This window comes from Prionailurus viverrinus, chromosome B3, assembly GCF_022837055.1.
Source record: "Prionailurus viverrinus isolate Anna chromosome B3, UM_Priviv_1.0, whole genome shotgun sequence".
Classification (NCBI taxonomy): Eukaryota; Metazoa; Chordata; class Mammalia; order Carnivora; family Felidae; genus Prionailurus; species Prionailurus viverrinus.
The window spans coordinates 121,328,234-121,347,522 of NC_062566.1; the positions used below are offsets into that span (position 1 = coordinate 121,328,234).

The following is a 19,289-nucleotide window of genomic DNA, read 5'->3' on the forward strand; positions in this document are numbered from 1 at the left end:
AGACTCTGCACTGTCATCATGGAGCCTGACATGGGGCTCGAACTCACAAAATAGTGAGATCAGGACCTGAGCCAAACGAAGAGTCAGATGCGTAACCAACTGAGCCACCCAGGTACCCCAAAACTGTTTTTAATGGCTATCTTTTAATCAGGAATAATAATGCAAACAAACAAAACCTAAAAACCTTTTATTGGTAAGGAGCCCACAGTGATGTTTCAGAACATATAAAATATATGAGGCAAACACTGACTGACAACATCAAGTAAAATACTAAAATACACATATATGCTAATGCATTTTATTGACTGACGTTTCTGACCCATGATCTGTTTAAATACATGCTTTTTGGAATCAAGGGGATGTAAAAAACAGGTAAGAGATGGGCTACTGATTTTGCCCCAGTCTCTTTAAACACAATTTTAATTCAAAATTCTCTCGCAAACACTTAAAATTCTTAGAAAGTCTAAGCAAGATGGGCCTACTCCCAGTGATTCTACAAAACTTGGTTTTAAAATGACACAAGTTATTCCCTAGGAAACAGTCTCAATAGTACCAACTGCAATATATATCCTACAGTTAGACTTTTATTTTTAAGGGTGGAGGTTAAAAAAAAATAATTGGGGGTATTAGACCTGAAATGGAATTTTTGAATGATAAAAAATCTTGTGATTCCATAACAGACTGGAATTTTGTGATTTTCATGCAGAAAAAATTAATTCCAGCAACTTTAACTGGAAGTACAAATAGATATGCTTGATTTTTTTTGTGAATTTAAAAACTGTAATTTCCACTATAGTGCAGAAATTTGCAATTCTGTCAAGTTATAAATTTATAAGGCTGGCATATTTTAAAAGGAATCATTTGTCTAGTAGGTGAGCCCTGTTTCCTATCTGGCTTATCAATCACAAATGAGTTTGAGGTTCACTACTCATCACTCACCAAACAGAAGTGATTTTTTTTTAAATACTCCTTTTTCAGAGGCACCTGGGTGGCTCAGTCGGTTAAGCGTCCGACTTCAGCTCAGGTCATGATCTCACAGTTCGTGAGTTCAAGCCCTGCCTCAGGCTCTGTGCTAACAGCTCAGAGTCTGGAGCCTGCTTCAGATTCTGTGTCTCCCTCTCTCTCACAAATAAACATTAAAAAAAAAAAAAATTAAAATACTCCTTTTTCATTTAAAAAAAAGCTATCTGAAAAAAAATCTCATTGCTGGCGTTAGGCTAAGATTTTTTTTTTAAATGGTTCTTTAATCATTTAAATGACTCATGATTAAATGAAAATCATTTAATGATTCTTTAATCATTAAATAAAAGATCTGGCTGAATTTAAAAATGAAATGTTAGAACTGAGACACCACTAATAGTCTATATATTGTAAACAGAAGAAAAGTCATTTATAAGAAAGTGCTGGAGTAACTATTCTAATAAGACTTCATTTTAATGTTTTATTAAAAAAAAGTTTTAAGTTCATAGGTAAGGATTCTCTAAGGATCTGAAAAGGTTTTTTGAATTTTAGTTATATGGTACTATATTTGATGGGAAATACTGTATGCCCTAAATGAAATGTGAAAATTTAAGGACTTATATTCAGTGAATATCCCTTAGAAATATCAAAAGACTAATACATAACGCAACTGGTTAAAATGCACTTTAAAGTAGTAACATACACGTCGTAATAAATCTTAAAAGGCTATGCTATGGTTAAATCAGAGCAAAACTTTTTAAAAGTTTGATCTTAAAAACAGTTATCTTGAACTATGCAAATAGTTCATTTTCATTTTTAGAGCTTATAATTCTCAGCATTCCTGACCTCTTGCAATTAATGGATCTTCTGAAACAGAACTATAATTGGCACAGTATGTCTGGTAGGTCTCAAAACCTATTTTCAAAAATAGCATGGAATAAAACAGCTCTCACAAAGCACCATTCTTTTGGTATTTTCAACAGAAAACTGTATAATTTTATGAACCTCAATGTCTAAGTATCAAGCTAAACTTTAGATTTGCTGCTAAATCCAATATTTAGGAAACTAAATAAAACAGCCATTTTGCTCAAGTTTTGAGTAAACTTCAGACTGTTAATACACAACATACCCAGGAATAATCACAATTTTGAGTTAAAGTAGAGCCAAGCAAAGTGCTACATTTTGAGTCTCACCATGTTTGATGCATTCATATGTTGTATCAGCTTAGAATCAGGAACTATAACTTGTGGTGCAGCAGCTAGTAAAAAGAAAAAAAAAAAAAAAAAGACACATGCAAACAAAGAACCATGAGGTTGTTTCATAATCCTAAGAATGCTATACAATGCTGAAAATTTTTTTCACATTTTCTGCATTCAAATGCATTCACCCATTTGATATCTCAGAATGTTATAAATATCTATAAATAACAGCTGTGACATACCCATCTTATACTAGAAAACATCAATGAAAAAAAAGAATTAAGTAACAATACATAAGGACACAAGAGAATTTGGGAACATGAAGTAGTGAGACACCTAATATTTATACGTATACAGCCCTGTGCATTCTTAAACTGGAAATCATCAAACACAATTTAATCCTGTCTTGGTAACTCAGCATGAACTATTTTATCGATATAATGATGTTACTGTTGGAATGAATTATTAACCCCTTAAGAATGAGCTAAAAAAAAAAAAACTCTAGTTTTTTTTAAACCTACAGAGCCCTTTTGTCCCATTTGACAGTTGCCAGAATCTTAAGTTACTTCCAACAATGTTTTTAAAAATATAAATCAGAAATAATGGCAATATTACAGAAGTATAAAAGGAATTAAGTGTTTGATTCCGCAAATTTCAGAGAATAAATGATAATCCCATTATCCTAATATTCTCTGAGTGAAGAAAATCAAATTTTAATTTATGATGACCTAAAATCCTAGTGCCAGACCTGAAGGCAATAGGAGGAACAGTCATCAAAACAGATTAAAAGGAATAAAAACAAACAAAAAACAAAAAAAGATTAAAAGGATAAAATTATTTGATGCAGATACAGAATAAAATCAAATATTAAAAGCCATATTTGGCATAACAGTAAAATAACCCAAATAGACATTTCTACTGTACATCATTTACCATATATCACTATCAATTTTAAGTCTTAAGTGTATTCTCAGATACTCTCAAATGAGGCATATGGGTAACTAAACTGTTACTTTGAAATAAAATTTTTCATTTACCTTCATTCTCCTTTCCAATAACAAGATTTACAAAACTCAAATGCTCAGAAGTTTCATAACTGAACACATGTTTGTCATGACAGAAAATACTTGTTATATGCAACAAGCCAAGCTTCTTAGCCTTTTCAGGGCCCAAATTTTCCTGAGCATTGAAATGTTCGAAGAGCTACTTCCCAAAGCTTTTGTAAAGCTTCAGTGACACAAAAATCTATGAAATTACTTGCACAGTACAAAGCACTATGGACACAATCTATAAATACTTGGTTCTTCTTACCTTAAAACCAAGTAATGTAAATTAAGATATGTTATATATACACTCTTCGCTTAAAAGAAATCTAATTCAGTCAATTTACACTTACTCAATTACTAGGAAATTGAAATTTCCCATTGCCATCATTACAAAAATTCTCCAATGTTTCAGATATATTTATAAAAACTAAACTTAAATAGGTCTTTGGAGGAACAAATCAATTTCATTACGAAAGTAGATGATTTTCCCATATAAAACAATGAAACCCTTAAATAAACCTTTATAGATTTGACTTATTGTAGGAAATCCAGCATTATGTAGACTTCTCAAAAGTATTAATACACTTACCTGAATATCATCTTAGGCTCTCAATCAGTTAACCAGTTGTTTATCATTACTACAAAAATAAAATCCACTTTTTATATAAAATCTGTTGGCAAATATATATATACCAATCCCTTGGCCAATAGAAAGGAAAAACCTAGAATATTTCTCTTCTTTGAAAATGACAAATTTCAATTCCAAGTTGTAAGTAGAAAAATATACCCAGCCTCACCTTGCTGTGATGCAGGAATAAGGACCTGCTGGGTCTGCGCTTGCTGAGGTACCGTCTGCTGTGGTTGAGTTTGCTGATGGTGGTGGTGGTGGTGATGCTGCTGTTGCTGAGGTTGATGTTGTTGTTGAACTTGCAGTAAAAGCTGTTGCTCTTCTGAATGAAATCCATCGACTGCCCTAGACTGCATTAGTTTATTCTCCCACAACTAAGGTAAAGAAAAGAACGTTCTAAGTGAACATCAAGGAAGATAAATCCAGACATGGACAAAACATATTTTATTAGTCTGTTCATAAAATTCTTCCATTTTCAAAACTGATACAACCACAAAATAAACCAACCCCTAATTCTTATCCAAGTGTATGCAATAACCAAAACTAATTTTTAAAGTATCAAATTTCAGGGGGGTCTGGGTGGCTCAGTCAGTTGAGCATCCGACTCTTGATTTTGGCTCAAGACGATCTCACGGATTGGTCTACGCTCTCAGAACAGAGCCTGCTTAGGATTCGCTCTCTCTGTCCCTCCCATGCCCATATGCTCTCTCAAAATAAACAAAAAAACATTAAAGAAAGTATCAAATTTCATTTTTTGCTATCTTAGAGTACTGGAGAATTTTCTTTTTATATCTTCAAACTTTCTACAGTAATTCCTTAGTAATTCTACTCAGTTTCACAGAAGCAAGTTTTTAATAATCAAAGATTATCCTTTTGTAACACCAAATCAATTACTATTTTTATGGAAATCTTTCTTTAATGAAATATCTTTTAAATTATAGATGTAAAACATAAATTCATCATCTCTTGATCTGAACAACGAGAAACATTATACAGGCAATCCTCAAGTTAGAAAAGGGTAACTTTCCATCTGTCCAATCCTACACAAGGATAAAGCAGCAGCAATGCCTAAGGCTTTTAGAGGCACTCTCAACCCTCTACACCTTTTGAAATTCCCCTCTGTCTTCCATCATGACAAGAAATGACAACCCTTTTCTGCTTTTCCCCTTCTCTTTTCTCATCACACCATAGGACAGCTTTTATGATGGGGGGAGGGTGGGGGGGGGAGATCAAGACATGGGCAAAAGGAACACAGAAAAAAAAGTATTTATGACTATTTCATCCTTCTTCCTAACACATTTCCTCTCTACCAGACTGTGTTCAATCTAGAGAGCCTCAACCCTTATAAGAAACTGCCCAAGAAAGGAACAAACTGTTCTTTAAATATACAAATGAAATTTAATTCAGTCATTTTGTACACAAGCACCTACACATACTTTGTTTTCTCCCCTAGGATATGCTCTTGGAATATTGCCTAACTCACCTGAGGCTTCTATCAGATCCTTCAAGAAGCTCCCTTTACCAATACTCACAAAGATTTTTATAATCTCCCGACACTTCCAACTTCTAGAAATTCTATATTTGTAGCTACATGCTAATTACAATTCCAGCATAGCTCTAATGGCTTGCTGAAAAAGTAAATTAACAGTCAATTTCCCAAACCAACCATTCCCCTAACAGGCTTAGTATTTAGACTTGCCTGAAGACTATTCTTACAGAGATAGTGACCATATCTATCTCCTGGTTTGCTGTGAGGACTAAATAACATATTCATGTAGTTACCAGAGTCTAGCATAAAGTCAGCACTAATAAATGTTATTTTCATTATTATGGTGGTGGTGGTTATTAATTGTGTAACAGAACATGACACCAGAAGTCAGAAACCCAGTTAGTCCTAGTCTGGCCACTATTTAGCTTTGTGGACAAATTACGTATCTTTCTTGGGCATTTTCCTCATCTAAAAAGAGAACAAGTTCAATTACTTCTAAACTCACTTTCAGCTAAGAAATCCAAGTCTCTGAAAAATCTCAGATTGAAAACAGCTAGAGTTCTTTCTAGGGTAACAAAGAATGACTTTCTGGGAGCCCAAGTTGCATTTGGTTCATCTCCATGAAGGGGGCATCTAGCATAGCACGCAGAGCAAAATGAACACCTACACGTTGAATAAAACACATTCCAACTAACATATAGTAAGGCTTCCAAACAGTCTGCACTCACCCAAACCTTCTACACTTTTGTCTGTTCTAAAACAAAACTGGAGCACCTGGGTGGCTCAGTTGGTTAAGCATTCGACTTCAGCATAGGTCATGATCTCACAGTCCGTAAGTTCGAGCCCCATGTCAGGTTCTGTGCTGACAGCTCAGAGCCTGGAGCCTGCTTCAGATTCTGTGTCTCTCTTTTTCTCTGCCCCTCCCCTCCCTCTCAAATATAAACATTAAAAAAAAAAAGGAAAAAAAAAAGAGTCTAAAACAAAACAAAACCTGGTCTCTGGTGAGCCAAAAATCACGGTAAAAAAAGTACTATTAATTAATGCTTTTAGGAGACTGTTAAAAACTGAGAACAAACTGAGGGTTGATGGGGGGGTGGGAGGGAGGGGAGGGTGGGTGACGGGTATTGAGGAGGGCACCTTTTGGGATGAGCACTGGGTGTTGTATGGAAACCAATTTGACAATAAATTTCATATATTGAAAAAAAAATTAATGCTTTAAGAAACAGTTGTGTTTTAATCCATGTTTTTATTAAATTGAAAGCTTCAGTTTTATCACCTCCAATTGATCTACCCACTGCAATCTGATCCATCACATTACTTCAATGAAACTTCCATGGTAATGGCAAATATTAGTAATTGTGTATCATGTGCTAAGTGCTGGGTACTACTCACCTAGTACCCAGGTACTAGGTGAGTCCTCTGAAGTCAACAGCCTATGGGTCAGAATCCACCCAACACCTCATCACTATCGTCACTATCCTTTCCAGAGGATTGTTTACTGTTATGGGCCTGCTTCAAGTCCTCTCCTCCCATTACTGTAAACTGTAATGACTAAGTCCTCTGAGCTCCCCACATCAAGTCATAAATTCTGCAAATAATTACTGAGATCTCCTATCTACTAGACACTAGTAGAGGCATTGAGAACAGTGAACAAACCTGATAAATATCCTTCTCCTCACAGAGACTACATTCTAGTGAAAACCTGTTCTTCCAATCTATCCTCTATTACAATAATCCGTGGTCCTCAAAATGTGGTCCCAGGACAAACAGCATCAGCATCACCTGAGAAACTGTTAGACATACCAATTCTCAGGCCCCACCCCAGACCCACTGAATCAGCAACTCTTGGGATAGAGCCAAAAATCTGTTTTAATAGTCTGTCCAGGTCACTTTAATGCATCCTATTAAAGTCTAAACTAATGCATTTCAAACTGCATACTGCAGCCCTTTAGTGGGTTGTTAAGATTTAATTTTTTTTTTTTTTGTAAATATAACAATTAAAAAGCAAATGTCAGACTACCTCTCTATCAAGTCACTCGCTGGAGCAGAAGTCCAAAAATCTGCATTTTAACTAGCATTCCAGAGAATCTTTCTCACTTTAAGAAAAAATCAAGCTCCTTAGTACAGAATATGTCACCTCTCCTAGCTGCTACTATAACTTGTATTCTATTTTCCTAACAGTGTCCAACGACTTGCAGTTCCCAGAATACAGCATACATATCTCATGTCTAAATCTTAGTAAACTACTCCCTCTGACAGTCTTTCCTCACAATTCTCCAAACAATGCAAATGTCAAAGTCACACAGCCTCAATGAAATCACTGACTGCCTCCATACCCTAGAAATATTTCTTCCGTACTTTTCACACTAAGTTTATCATCTCTACTAAAGTATGAATTCCTTCAAGGCAGAGACTATGTGTCTTATTCAGAAGCTAACAAAATGACTAAGAGCTTATCAGACATTTAGTATTAATTTCAAAGAGAAGGGAAAACAAACTTGTTTTCCAGCATAATATTTCTCTGTAAGGATACTACTGACATTCTGGCCAGGACAATGCTTTATCATACAGGGTAGTGCCATAGGAAGTATACAGAAAATATAGCATTCCTGGCTGTAGCCTACTAAATGCCAAGGGTGTCCACTAGTCACTAAGACAAGCAAACATGGCCCCATACATTTCCAACTGCTGGGGGTTGTGGGGAAGACAGAAGAAAGGGGTGATGGGAGTAGTCCACAAAGAATCCCCATTTACTAAGCACCAAATACTAGGTAATGTAAAAAATACAAATACAGTACCCTAAATACTTAACATTAAAATTTAACATCACATAATATAAAGTTCAAATTGGCTGAATGTTCTCTCCAATTTCATTTTTTATATATTTTAATTGTATTTATCAAAATATTCTATTTTTTAAATTATCAGCTATTTAAACTAAACAATACCTACTTTCATCAACAGAGATAACATTAATACTAACAACAACCAAGAATACTGAATTACTTACTTACTTACATATTTATTTATTTATTTATTTATTTATTTATTTATTTATTTATTTATTTTGCTAAGGAAATAGGAAGAACTATTTTTCTTCCTTTTCATAATACTATTTTCCCTCCAACACAGTAGCTATTATTTCTGGCAATCCTACTTCAGCCATCTTTGCCAGGTCTCTGAAATTAGACACAGAGAAAATTCTTTTTCAGTTCCCCAAATGACTCAGATATACACCTGTGTATCATGTTAACTAGACTAATACTGTATTCTTACTGTGCACTTTGTGAGTACTTTATAGGTACAGACTCATTTTTACAAAATCCTAAAACACTGACATTGTTACTAGCTCCTTTTTACAGCAAAAGAACCCAAGACAAGAAGTTATATAATTTATCCAAGACCACCAACTAAAAGCAGGCAAAAATGAAGAACAATCCAGGCAGTCTGACTCCACTGTTTCCAGTCAGGGCTGGACTCTGAGAGTGAGCAGGCACACTAGGCAACCTGCTTGCCTCACTCTGATCCCAGCTCTGGTCCAAGTTTCTAAACTCTACACTATATTCCTGTTATCAGAGCAGGCCTAGTCACAACTCTGGTACCTTCTTTTTACTGGTAAGTATTGAATGTCATCTGGAGACAAAGGCCTAGGTTCAAGTCTCTAGCCCATGATAAATGACCCCGTCAAAGCATATTCTCTCCAAGTCTATTTTTTGATCTATAAATTTTTATTAATCTACCGCTTCCTGGCAGTCTGCTAGGCTAGAAATTCTGAAGGATTCTACTTTCACAAAATATCTAGCTCCTGAATAAAACATAAGACAAATTCATTTACGTATGGGCTCTCTTGAACTGGGGTTGGGGAACAGAGTTTTCCACAAGGACAAATGAAGTGGAATAATGGATTATTGTTCAAGTTATGACCCAAGTATCTATACATAACTAGAATATATTTAGAATGGTTCTCCATCAGGGGTGGCTTTGCCCCCAGGGGCATTTGGCAACACATGGACACATTTTTGGTGTCAGAAATGAAGGGTGCTACTGGCATCTAGTGGGTAGAGGCCAGGTATGCTGCTAACATTCTACTAGGAACAGGACAGCCCTCTACAACAAAGAATTAAATGGCAGAAGTGTCAAGGTTGAGAAACCTGATCTAGAGACAAAGTGAGTTTCAGATTTGTCTCCAAAAAAGAAAATTTTTTCTCGTGGTTTTATTGAGAAAAGAGGCCATGGTTTTTGGTTTTTTTTTTTTTTTTATTTAGATCCAAGTTAGTTAACATATAGTGTAATGATGGTTTCAGGAGTAGAATTTAGTGATACATCACTTACATGTAACACCCAGTGCTCATCCCAACAAGTGCCTCCTTAATGCCCATTATGCAGTTAGCCCATCCCCCACCCAACACCCCTCCAGCAACCCTTCCTTTCTTCTCTATATTTAAGAATCTCTTATGATCTGCCTCCCTCTCTTTTTATCCAATTATGTTCATCTGTTTTCTTAAATTCAACATAAGTGAAATCATATGATATCTACCTTTCCCTGACTTACTTCACTTATTAACATAATACATTCTAGTTCCATCCACGTTGTTGAAACAGCAAGATCTCATTCTTTTTGATTGCTGAGTAATATTCCATTGTGTGTGGAATATTATATATATATGTGTGTGTGTGTTGTGTACATATACATACATACACACACATGTGCACAAACCACATCTTTTTCCATTCGTCAGTTGAGGGACATTTGGACTCCTTCTGTAATTTGGCTATTGTTGATAATGTTGCTATAAACACTGGGGTGCATGTGTCCCTTCAAATCAGCATTTTTGTAACCTTTGGATAAATACCTAGTAGTGTACTGCTGAGTTGTAGGGTAGTTCTATTTTTAATTTTTTGAGTAACCTCTGTACTGTTTTCCAGAGTGACTGTGTCAGGTTGCATTCCCACCAGCAGTACAAAAGTGTTCCTCTTTCTCCACATCCTTGCCAACATCTGTTGTTTCCTGAGTTGTTAACTTTAGGAGAGGCCATGTTTTATATCTCCCATAGTATTTGCTGTTGAGATATGGGGAGCTCTGACAGTGTGGAAAGAAAGATGATTTTATCATTCACTTTAAAGAGGATTTCTAGACTGTCATTCCCATCCATAATCACTCACCAATCCAAATCACAACTTACATTCAAATAGAGATTAAAAAATGGGGCGCCTGGGTGGCTAAGTTGTTTAAGGGTCCAAGTTTGGCTCAGTCTCGCGGTTCATGGGTTTGAGTCTCGCGTCGGGCTCTGTGCTGATAGCTCAGAGCCTGGAACCTGCTTCAGATTCTGTGTCTCCGTCTCCCTCTCCCTCTGCCCCAACCCCACTCGTGCTCTGTCTGTGTCTCTAGTTCTCAAAAATAAACAGTAAAAAAAATATATTTAAGGGGTGCCTGGGTAGCTCAGTTGGTTAAACATCCAACTTCAGTTCAGGTCATGATCTCATGGCTCCTGAGTTTGAGCCCAGCACTAGTCTCTGTGCTGACAGCTTAGAGCCTGGAGCCTGCTTCAGATTCTGTCTCCCTCTCCCTCTACCCCTCCCCGGCTTGTGCTCAGTCTCTCTCTCTCTCTCTCTCTCTCTCTCATATAAACAAACATTAAAAACATTTTTTAAATACATATATTTAAAATATGTATGTATAGATAGATCAAAAATCAAGACTGTGGTGTTTTTTTATTTCCCATAGTTTATACATTAAAGTAGGCCTATAGTGTTTCAAGAGAGAACCTAGAAAATTGGGTTGAATTTTTTTTTAAGTTTATTTTGAGAGACAGAGAGAGAGAGAAAGAGAGAGAGAGAGAAAGAGAGAGAGAGAGAGAGAGAGCGCATGCACAAGCAGGGGAGGGACAGAGACAGAGAGAGGAAGAGAGAGAATCCCACGCTGGCTCTGCACTGTCAGTGTGGAGCCCAATGCAGGGCTTAAAGTCATGAACTATGAGATCATGACCTGAGCTGAAACCAAGAGTTGGATACTTAACCAACTGAGCCACCCTGGTGCCCGGGTTGATTTTTTTTCCCCATCACTTCCCTTCCAGCATTATCTAGTTAAACTTTAAATTACATGCACAGTCACTACTCATCTTAATTCATAATCTAATTCACCATGTATCCTTCACAGCAGTAGGGAAATTTTTGATCAAAGTTTGTGAAATAGCCCAAAAGAGGAGAGGAGGGGCTAGAACTAATGACAAAGTTCTTTGTAAAACATAAAACACAAAATCAATTGTTAGTCTTTATTAGCAAGAATGTCTAAACCTGTAGAATCTAATACAATATCCCCTAGCCACATACACATGGTGATTTAAATTGGAATTATAATTAAAAACTCAGTTCCTCAGTTCCACTAACTACATTTCCAGTGCTTAACAGCCATATGCTGCTAGTGGCTACTATACTGGAGAACACAGATATGGAATGTTTTCACCACCACAGACAGGGCACATTCTGGAAATTCTAATGAGATTCTGAAGAAATTTAGTACAGAGAATTAAAATAACATAAACTCAGTTTAGTCTAACAGTTTATTTTTAAATCCAGTGACAATCTAGAAAAGAAGAGTATGCCCTATTTGGAAAAACAGTAAAAATATTACAGTACTTTGTTCAGTTAGATTATGGAGTCATGTTTGTTATTAACCAATTTAATTAAATATTTACTGAATACCAACCACATATGGAAGGCACTGTGTTAGAGGCTAGGGATTCAAAGATGAGTAATTCACAATTTTTGTTATTAAAAACTAGCCACTAAACAAAAGGTGCATTATATATATATATTATTCAATATATTACGTACTCCATTGTATAGATTACACTAATATATATTTAAATAGCCAAATATAATAAAAATACAGGTAGAGCTATTTAATCTCAAAGACAACTCATTCTCTTTGAGAGAATGCCTTGATTCTATTGGAACCATTCAGAAAAACCAATTCCCCACACTTTGTGAAAAGCAAGAGTAGATAACCAACAACCTGGATTAACTGCCAGTATGACTTAAGGTAAGTCTTTGGGGCTGATTTCCTACATTTAAAAATGTTGCATCTTCTACATAAGTTCAAAGTACTTTAAGGTCAACCATTATACCAGTGTAATGTAAACAGCAAAGTATTTGCTCCACAGAACACAAAGGAATCAAACTAATCTTACTCTCTTCTTATTCATACCCTGAGATACTTTATGCTGTTTCAGTAGTTTATATTGCTATTCTTCCAACTCATGCCTCAAGAGTTGGTGTCCTTTCACTAGCAATTCTGGATACCTGCTCTTTACTTTTAGTAACCATTACATTTCTCTCAAGATAAATAAAAATTTCCTCATTTCACTTAAATCTATGTATTTTTCCTTCCTCCCACAGGGATTCTTGTTAAAAACTCTACAGAAGTTGCCCACAGATGCCTAACACCCTAAGATACATTTTATCACCATAATAAATATGAGGTTTGCTTTATTTAAAATAAGTTGCTAGGGGCACCTGGGTGGCTCAGTCTGTTAAGCAACCAACTTTGGCTCATGTCATGATCTCACAGTTTCTGGATCCGAGCCCCCTGTCAGGCTCTGTGCTGGCAGCTCGGAGCCTGAAGCCTGCTTTGGATTCTGGGTCTCCCCCTCTCCCTGCCCCTCCCTAACTTGTGCTCTGTCTCTCTTTCTCTCAAAAATAAACATTAAAAAAAATTAAAAAATAATAAAATAAGTTGCTAAGCTGCAGCCTCCACACTTCCACTGAATGGATAAATAATGCCAAAACAAGTGTTCTTAGCATTGTGATTACTGTCCTCAAGGAACTCAATATCCAATTTCTAAGCCAGCAGTTCTAAACCTTTTTGGTCTCAGGATCTTTTATTCCTTTCAAAAATTACTGAGGACCTCAAAAAGCTTTTATGAAATTATAACTAACTTGTTTTTTTATGTTTACGAATGCATTTAAAAACAGCAATGTATCCATTACATGTTAACATAAATAACATATCTTTAAAAAAAATAACCATATTTTCCAGATCAAATTTAGTTGACAAGTAGCTTAAAGAAAAAATAGCTGGATTCTCCTATCTGCTTCTACATCTACTTTGTTGTTTTGGTTGAAGTAGAAGAAAATCTGTCTTCCCACAGCTAAGCAGTTGGAAAAAGAAAAAGTATTTTAAATTATGGTTTCTTAAAAGTTAGCTATAATGTGGAATCTGAAACCATACACAAAATCCATTAATTTATCTTTCACTTTGAAAGGATTTTGCAACATCATGCATTGGTCATTTGGAAAATACAAATTCACTGAATTATGCAGATATTCCAAATGTTAATACATTTCATTAAAGAGTATCAAATAATGGCACTTCTTAATAGTAACAGTGATCTCCTCTGGACCCTTAAGTAAACATCGTTTTAATATTCACTGCATCAAAATGGGATGCATACATAAAGCACTGTGCATATGGAACAGTTACCTCAAGGAAAAGCACTTGTGCATTTGAGTAGCTACTTTAACTGGCCACTTGTCAGAACACAACTTTTACTGGAAATATGACAAACTATGATTTCCAGACTTGGGCATTTGGCCAACCTCATGGACCCCCTGAAAGAATCTGTGAGGAAACCTCAGGACTCCACAGACCTTATTTTGAGAACCACTGTTCTGAGCAATATGGCAAAAAGATTGCATGATTTATTTCATGAGTCATTACAATACCAAGAAAACATAAATGCTAAATAAGAATATCGAACTGCTTCCGCTTAAATCCAAAAAAATCCAAGAGACAGAAAACCAGTTCCAAAGTAAAATAGATTATAAACCCAATATTTGGCCCATGTAAAAAAAAAAAAAATACTTAAGAACATGAAATTCTTTCACCCAGCACTTACTTAATTTCTACAACATAAATACATTTTAGAATATATGTACATTAAAACCATAGAAACAAGGAAGAAAAAAAAACTATGTCAAATAATTAGACCATAACCATCAATTAATGGACTAAAACAAACCTACAAGGGGGTGCTTGGGTAGCTCAGTTGCTTAAGCCTCGGACTCCCAATTTTGGCTCAGGTTATATCTCACAGTTGTGAGATCGAGCTCCACGCTGGGCTCTGCACTGAAAGCACAGAACCTGCTTGGGATTCTCTCCCTCTCTCACTCAAAATAAATAAACTTTAAAAAAAAAAAAAAAAAAAGGTAAGTCCTACTAATTTCCACATCACATACAAAGAAACTGAAATATAAGCAATGTGCCTAAAGTCAGAGGGAGGATGGACTGCAGAGCTGGGATTTAAAACTAGCACCCTTCACCTAACTTTATACTGCCTCCTGCAGCAAAGTTGAACGTTCATCCCATGGAAAAATTAGGGATCAGTCGTGGATTGAAGAGAGTATTTTAAGGGAGGAAGGAAAAAGTATGAATACTAAAAATAACAACAAAAAGAGGGAGGCAAACTCACAGTTTTCAGTTCCATCAGAACTTGCTCATCAACTCCATCATCCAAAAAGATGTCTCTCACATCGTTAATAACATCTTCAATCACAGATCTGTACAATTTAGGCTTTAAAGGAAAAATAAAAGACTTGAAAAAGATCATTTTTTACATATTAAATGTATGACACGTTTTCACAAATTCAAAACAAATTAAATATAATCGTTTCTCCAAATATCTAAAACTTATTCTAGAAGATACAACTTTAAAGATATCACCATCTTAACAAACCTCATTTGCTTCAGTTAAAATGAATTATTTTATGACTGCATATTTTTTTTTAAAGGCGTAGACTACTTAATGTAATTTGTATAGGGAAGATCCTTACACATACAAGGTCCACACAATTTCCAGTTATAATTTCCTATGTTGTTATACTCAAAGCACCTAATGTGATCCAATAACAGCTTTATGGGTTGCTATGTCTGGTTCCCATTATTCTTTCCTTTGTCTGACTCCTCTTCTTTCTCAGAACCTCCTCATTAAGCTTTAAACTAGAGAACCTTCATCCTACAGTTATTTGTGACATCTGCAACCTAAAAAACATTCAAATTTAAGTATCACCTAATTTTTTGTTGTTGTTGTTATTAACCAGTCTGTGCCTTTAAGCTACACCATTATACTGTTCATATACCCACACTAACAGGTCTCAGAAGTCCCAGAGAAACAAGGCACACTGATCTCTTTCCTTCAACCACTGCCCAAATGATATTATGAAATGGAATCATGGACAGCCTCAATGTTTGTTTTTTAAATTATTATTACTATTATTGTTGCTATTTCTTGGGAGGGGTTGGAGGGAAAGATGACTTCTAGAAAGTTGCCAGAAGAATAAAATGAAAACAGATGTGAAAGCACTTTCAAAAGCATAAAGTATTTTCTAAAAATCAAAAGGTGAGAGACAGTAATTTGCCCAACCCACATCCTATTTTTAACATGTTAGGCAAAAAGTTTGCATGTCAGTGGGACATGCAACTAGTGGTGCCTCATTATAAATCCTACCCATTATCACACACAGCTAAGATTATCAGACTTTTTCTTTTAATGTTTGTCATTTGTGTTTTATATCCTGCTTATAGTAAAAATTACTGGTTACCCAATAAAACCAAGGGTTTGCTTTCATAACCAAAGCTCAAACAAATTTAAATGTTTCATTAGCATCTCTATCAACAACATGGTTATCACAGGAGAACCCTCTAAGAAAATGTGTCCTTGCAATGCCCAAAATATAAATAATGAGTTCCTCTGTACAATTTACCTCAACTATTAAAAATTATTCGTTCCTCTTCATTACAACCAGAAAAACAATTCACATATCTGGGTTCTCACTTTTGCTATTCCACTCACTAACCTTTTATTTTGCCAAATTTGCCTCTGTGAACTTTAAATTTTCACATGCAAAATGTAAAACTCTACACAGCCTCCTTATGTTTAACATCGATTCTATATATAAGGAAAGTGTAACTGACTATGGGTATCACCTTATCCATGGTGACTTAACCACTGAATTACAAAAATAACATTTAAAAAGTCGTTTTATTTTAAGCCAGCAATGATGCTTAAAGCATTATAAAGAGGTGGTGAAACTTTAAATCGGTACCCGGAATCTTAAATTGATGATGAAAATTATTTTTTCAGCCAACTGGATACTTTGGTGTTTTCCGAAGTCAATCACTCCTAAAAATCCCCAGCTTGGAGATCCAGGCATTTACAAGTACAAAATTTGTTTTCTTCAGGTACTCCCCATTTAATGAAACCATTCTGTTTTAGGATTTTGCTTATGTGCAAAATCACCCACAACCTGACCATTTAAATGATTCTTATAAGCACTGTAGCTGAAAGGAAATGTGTATTCTTCATGAAGTATAAACACAGAGAATAATTTAGCATTATTGTTCATAAGTTGATAAGCCCTCAAAATACTGATGTTTTTAAAAGCATGGAGGTACAAACACACTATTTGAAACAAGCAATTTCCAAGTTATTATTTAAAATGCTAAACCTTACTTGAGCCAAAATTTTTGCCTTCTACAAAATACCAAGTAATTTAGGTTTGTCCTGGTTTTCTTAACACATATTCCAAACTTAAAAACTGGTAAATGAAAGAGCCAAGACAGTGGCAGTACCCAATGATTAGTTAGAAGGTTCCTTTCAAAAGTGTTAGTCCCCTGGGGTAATACTGGGAAATAAACTGGATTAACTTCTGTATGGGATATCGATATGCAATGGAACAGAAAACACTATCTACTTAGAATTTTAATTTTTTTCAATCCAGTTTGCACTAAACTTCTTCACTCTTACTATTTACAATTCCCTTATAGGTAAATGTACCGTGGGCATAAGGTCCTATGTTGCAGCTTTTAGGCACTTAAACTATTTCTTCTGAAAAGCTTTTTGTCTCCAACACTTAATAGAAAAACATGAGACATCAGAAGCTTTGTTTCTAACATATTTTCTGAATACTTAATGATCAAAACACTACCAAAGTCCCCTGAAGCCAACAGTTAATGTAGGAAGCATTTTTTTAATCCCCGTCAATAACGCACTTATTTTCCAATACAAAAACGATTTGACATCTGAGCTACAATCTTTAAAAGCAAAAATAAAAATAAAATGAAAAGAATGGACACCAATTCTATTTTCCCCTAACAAAGACAAATCCTAGCTACTGCATCAAAACAATAAAAAACTTGGGGCTCTGAGAGCGGCCCTGTTGGGTGCGAAATAACAGGGTAAGGAAAGGACCTAGAAATAAACTGAGCTCTGCACGTTCCTGCCTCTCGCCTCGGGAGCACGCACCTCCCAGCCCCGCTCTCAGCAGCTCTCACTATTTAAAGCCGGATCTAGTGTTTAAATGGAGAGGCGGTGACGTAGGCCTGAAAAGCACCTTCCCATCCTGGCAGAGTCTATATTAGAGAGCGGCAATGGCTCTATATAAACAGGGCAGCCAAAGGGAGGAGGACCACAAGGCTCAGGGACTGAAAAGCAGGGTAAGCGGCCGCAGCCATGATGGATCGACCCGAGTCGCCAACGGTACGGAGTCGGGCGGCCGCGGGCTTGTCTGCGGCATTTGGGACCGGGCAAAAACGTGTTTTATTGTCAGAATAAAAATAAGAGGGGTGGACTAGTGATCATATTGCGTTCGTGACTGAAAAGGTTATTTATGTGACTGCTTTTTGCAAACCTACGTGATCGCAAGTAACCAAAAAGGGTCAATGGGAGAAGTAGGCAAATTTCAAGGCGAAAGCGGGGGCACTTTGACCACTGTAGGCTTTTTTTGTTTGCTTTGGTGCTTTTGCTAGTGGAAGATACGATGGGGGTTTTGCTTCCCCTTCGCCATTTTACCGATTCGGAAGGAACCGAGATAAGTGCTTTTCAACCTTCGTCCTTTTTTTTTTTTTTAAAGAAATATAAAACGGCCCCAGTGAAGGCTCCCTAAGCACAACCGCCAGAAACACCCCAAGTAACCCCCAAAGTAGCCGTTCACCTTCCACCGCATTGAAGTGGACCACGGTGGGTATTGGGGACTCGCCCAATTCCCCAGACGCGGTTTCTGTTCTGAGGCTGCTCCAGGAGGCCCTTCTCGAGCCACTGTGGCCGGACCCGTCTCGGGGGGAAGCGGCGGTTTCCCACCCACCCTCCCTCCCGGCGGCCGGGGTCTGGGGCCAGGGCCGCGCGCTCGCCCCGGCCCAACGGCCTTCGAGGCCCGGACCGCCCCGCGGCGGCCCCAGGCCCCGCCGGCGCCCCCGCCCTCCCCGCCGCTGCCGCCGCCGCCGCCGCCGCGAGCCCGAGGCGCCCCCCCGCGCCCGCCGCCCCGGCCCGCTCCGCCCGAGGCGGGAAGTGGCGGCGGCGGCGGCCGCGCGGGCGGCTGAGGAGAGTAGAGGCCGGGAGTCGCCGCCGTCCCCGCCCCCGCCCGGTCCGGCCGTTGCTGCCGCCTGAACGAAGCCCCCGCCGGCCACCAAACCACGTCCTTACCACGGTGTTTGTATTTGCCGAGTTCGCCATTTCCACACACAACACAAACAAGAGGGGGGCAAGCCCGAGAAAACAAGATAAAAACAAAACCAAAAAAGAAAAAAAGAAAACCAAAACACCCGGAGGGTGGCCCAAGCCACCGCAAGACTGGGGGTAAAAATTTCAAACAAAATCGGATCCTGAAAGAGTAGAGGGGAGCGGTGAGAAGAGAAGGAGGAGGAGGGGGGCAGTCCTCCCGGAGCTAAAAAACCTCGAGAATCGCCCTTAAGAAAAAAGCCACGACCCTCGTGGGGTCCGGGGGGCGTTGCCCGCTCCCCACCCCGCGCCAAGGAGGGAAACCACCACCGGTCGCCGCTCCCCGCGCCGCCGCTGCCGCCACCGGCTGCAGCTCCAGCCGTCCGGTCTGCCCGCTTCTCCCCTTTATATAGTGAGCCAACGAGCTGCGCGAGCCGCCGCCGCCGCCGCTGCCGCCGAGAGACAGGGCGGAGG

General features: G+C 37.6%; 1 protein-coding gene and 1 non-coding gene across 3 annotated transcripts in view; both read right to left on the bottom strand.

Annotated features, from left to right (window-relative positions):
• The window catches only part of GTF2A1 (general transcription factor IIA subunit 1), a 44,042-nt gene extending 24,769 nt beyond the window's left edge, over positions 1–19,273 (bottom strand). Inside the window, exons 1-4 of one of the 2 annotated variants that reach the window (XM_047864711.1) lie at positions 18,801–19,273; positions 14,793–14,894; positions 4,003–4,207; positions 2,154–2,218 (exon numbers count right to left, since the gene is read on the bottom strand). In XM_047864711.1, the coding sequence (XP_047720667.1) occupies positions 2,154–2,218; positions 4,003–4,207; positions 14,793–14,894; positions 18,801–18,830 (402 nt within the window). In that variant the 5' untranslated portion in view covers positions 18,831–19,273. Of the gene's footprint in view, positions 1–2,153; positions 2,219–4,002; positions 4,208–14,792; positions 14,895–18,312; positions 18,452–18,800 lie in introns of those variants that run through there. The other variant, XM_047864713.1, reaches the window with a different exon arrangement.
• Positions 2,793–2,935, bottom strand: LOC125169348 (small nucleolar RNA SNORA79). The gene has a single exon (XR_007153655.1). It is a non-coding gene; the product is annotated as a small nucleolar RNA SNORA79 (small nucleolar RNA).
• Positions 19,274–19,289: the final 16 nt, after the last annotated feature.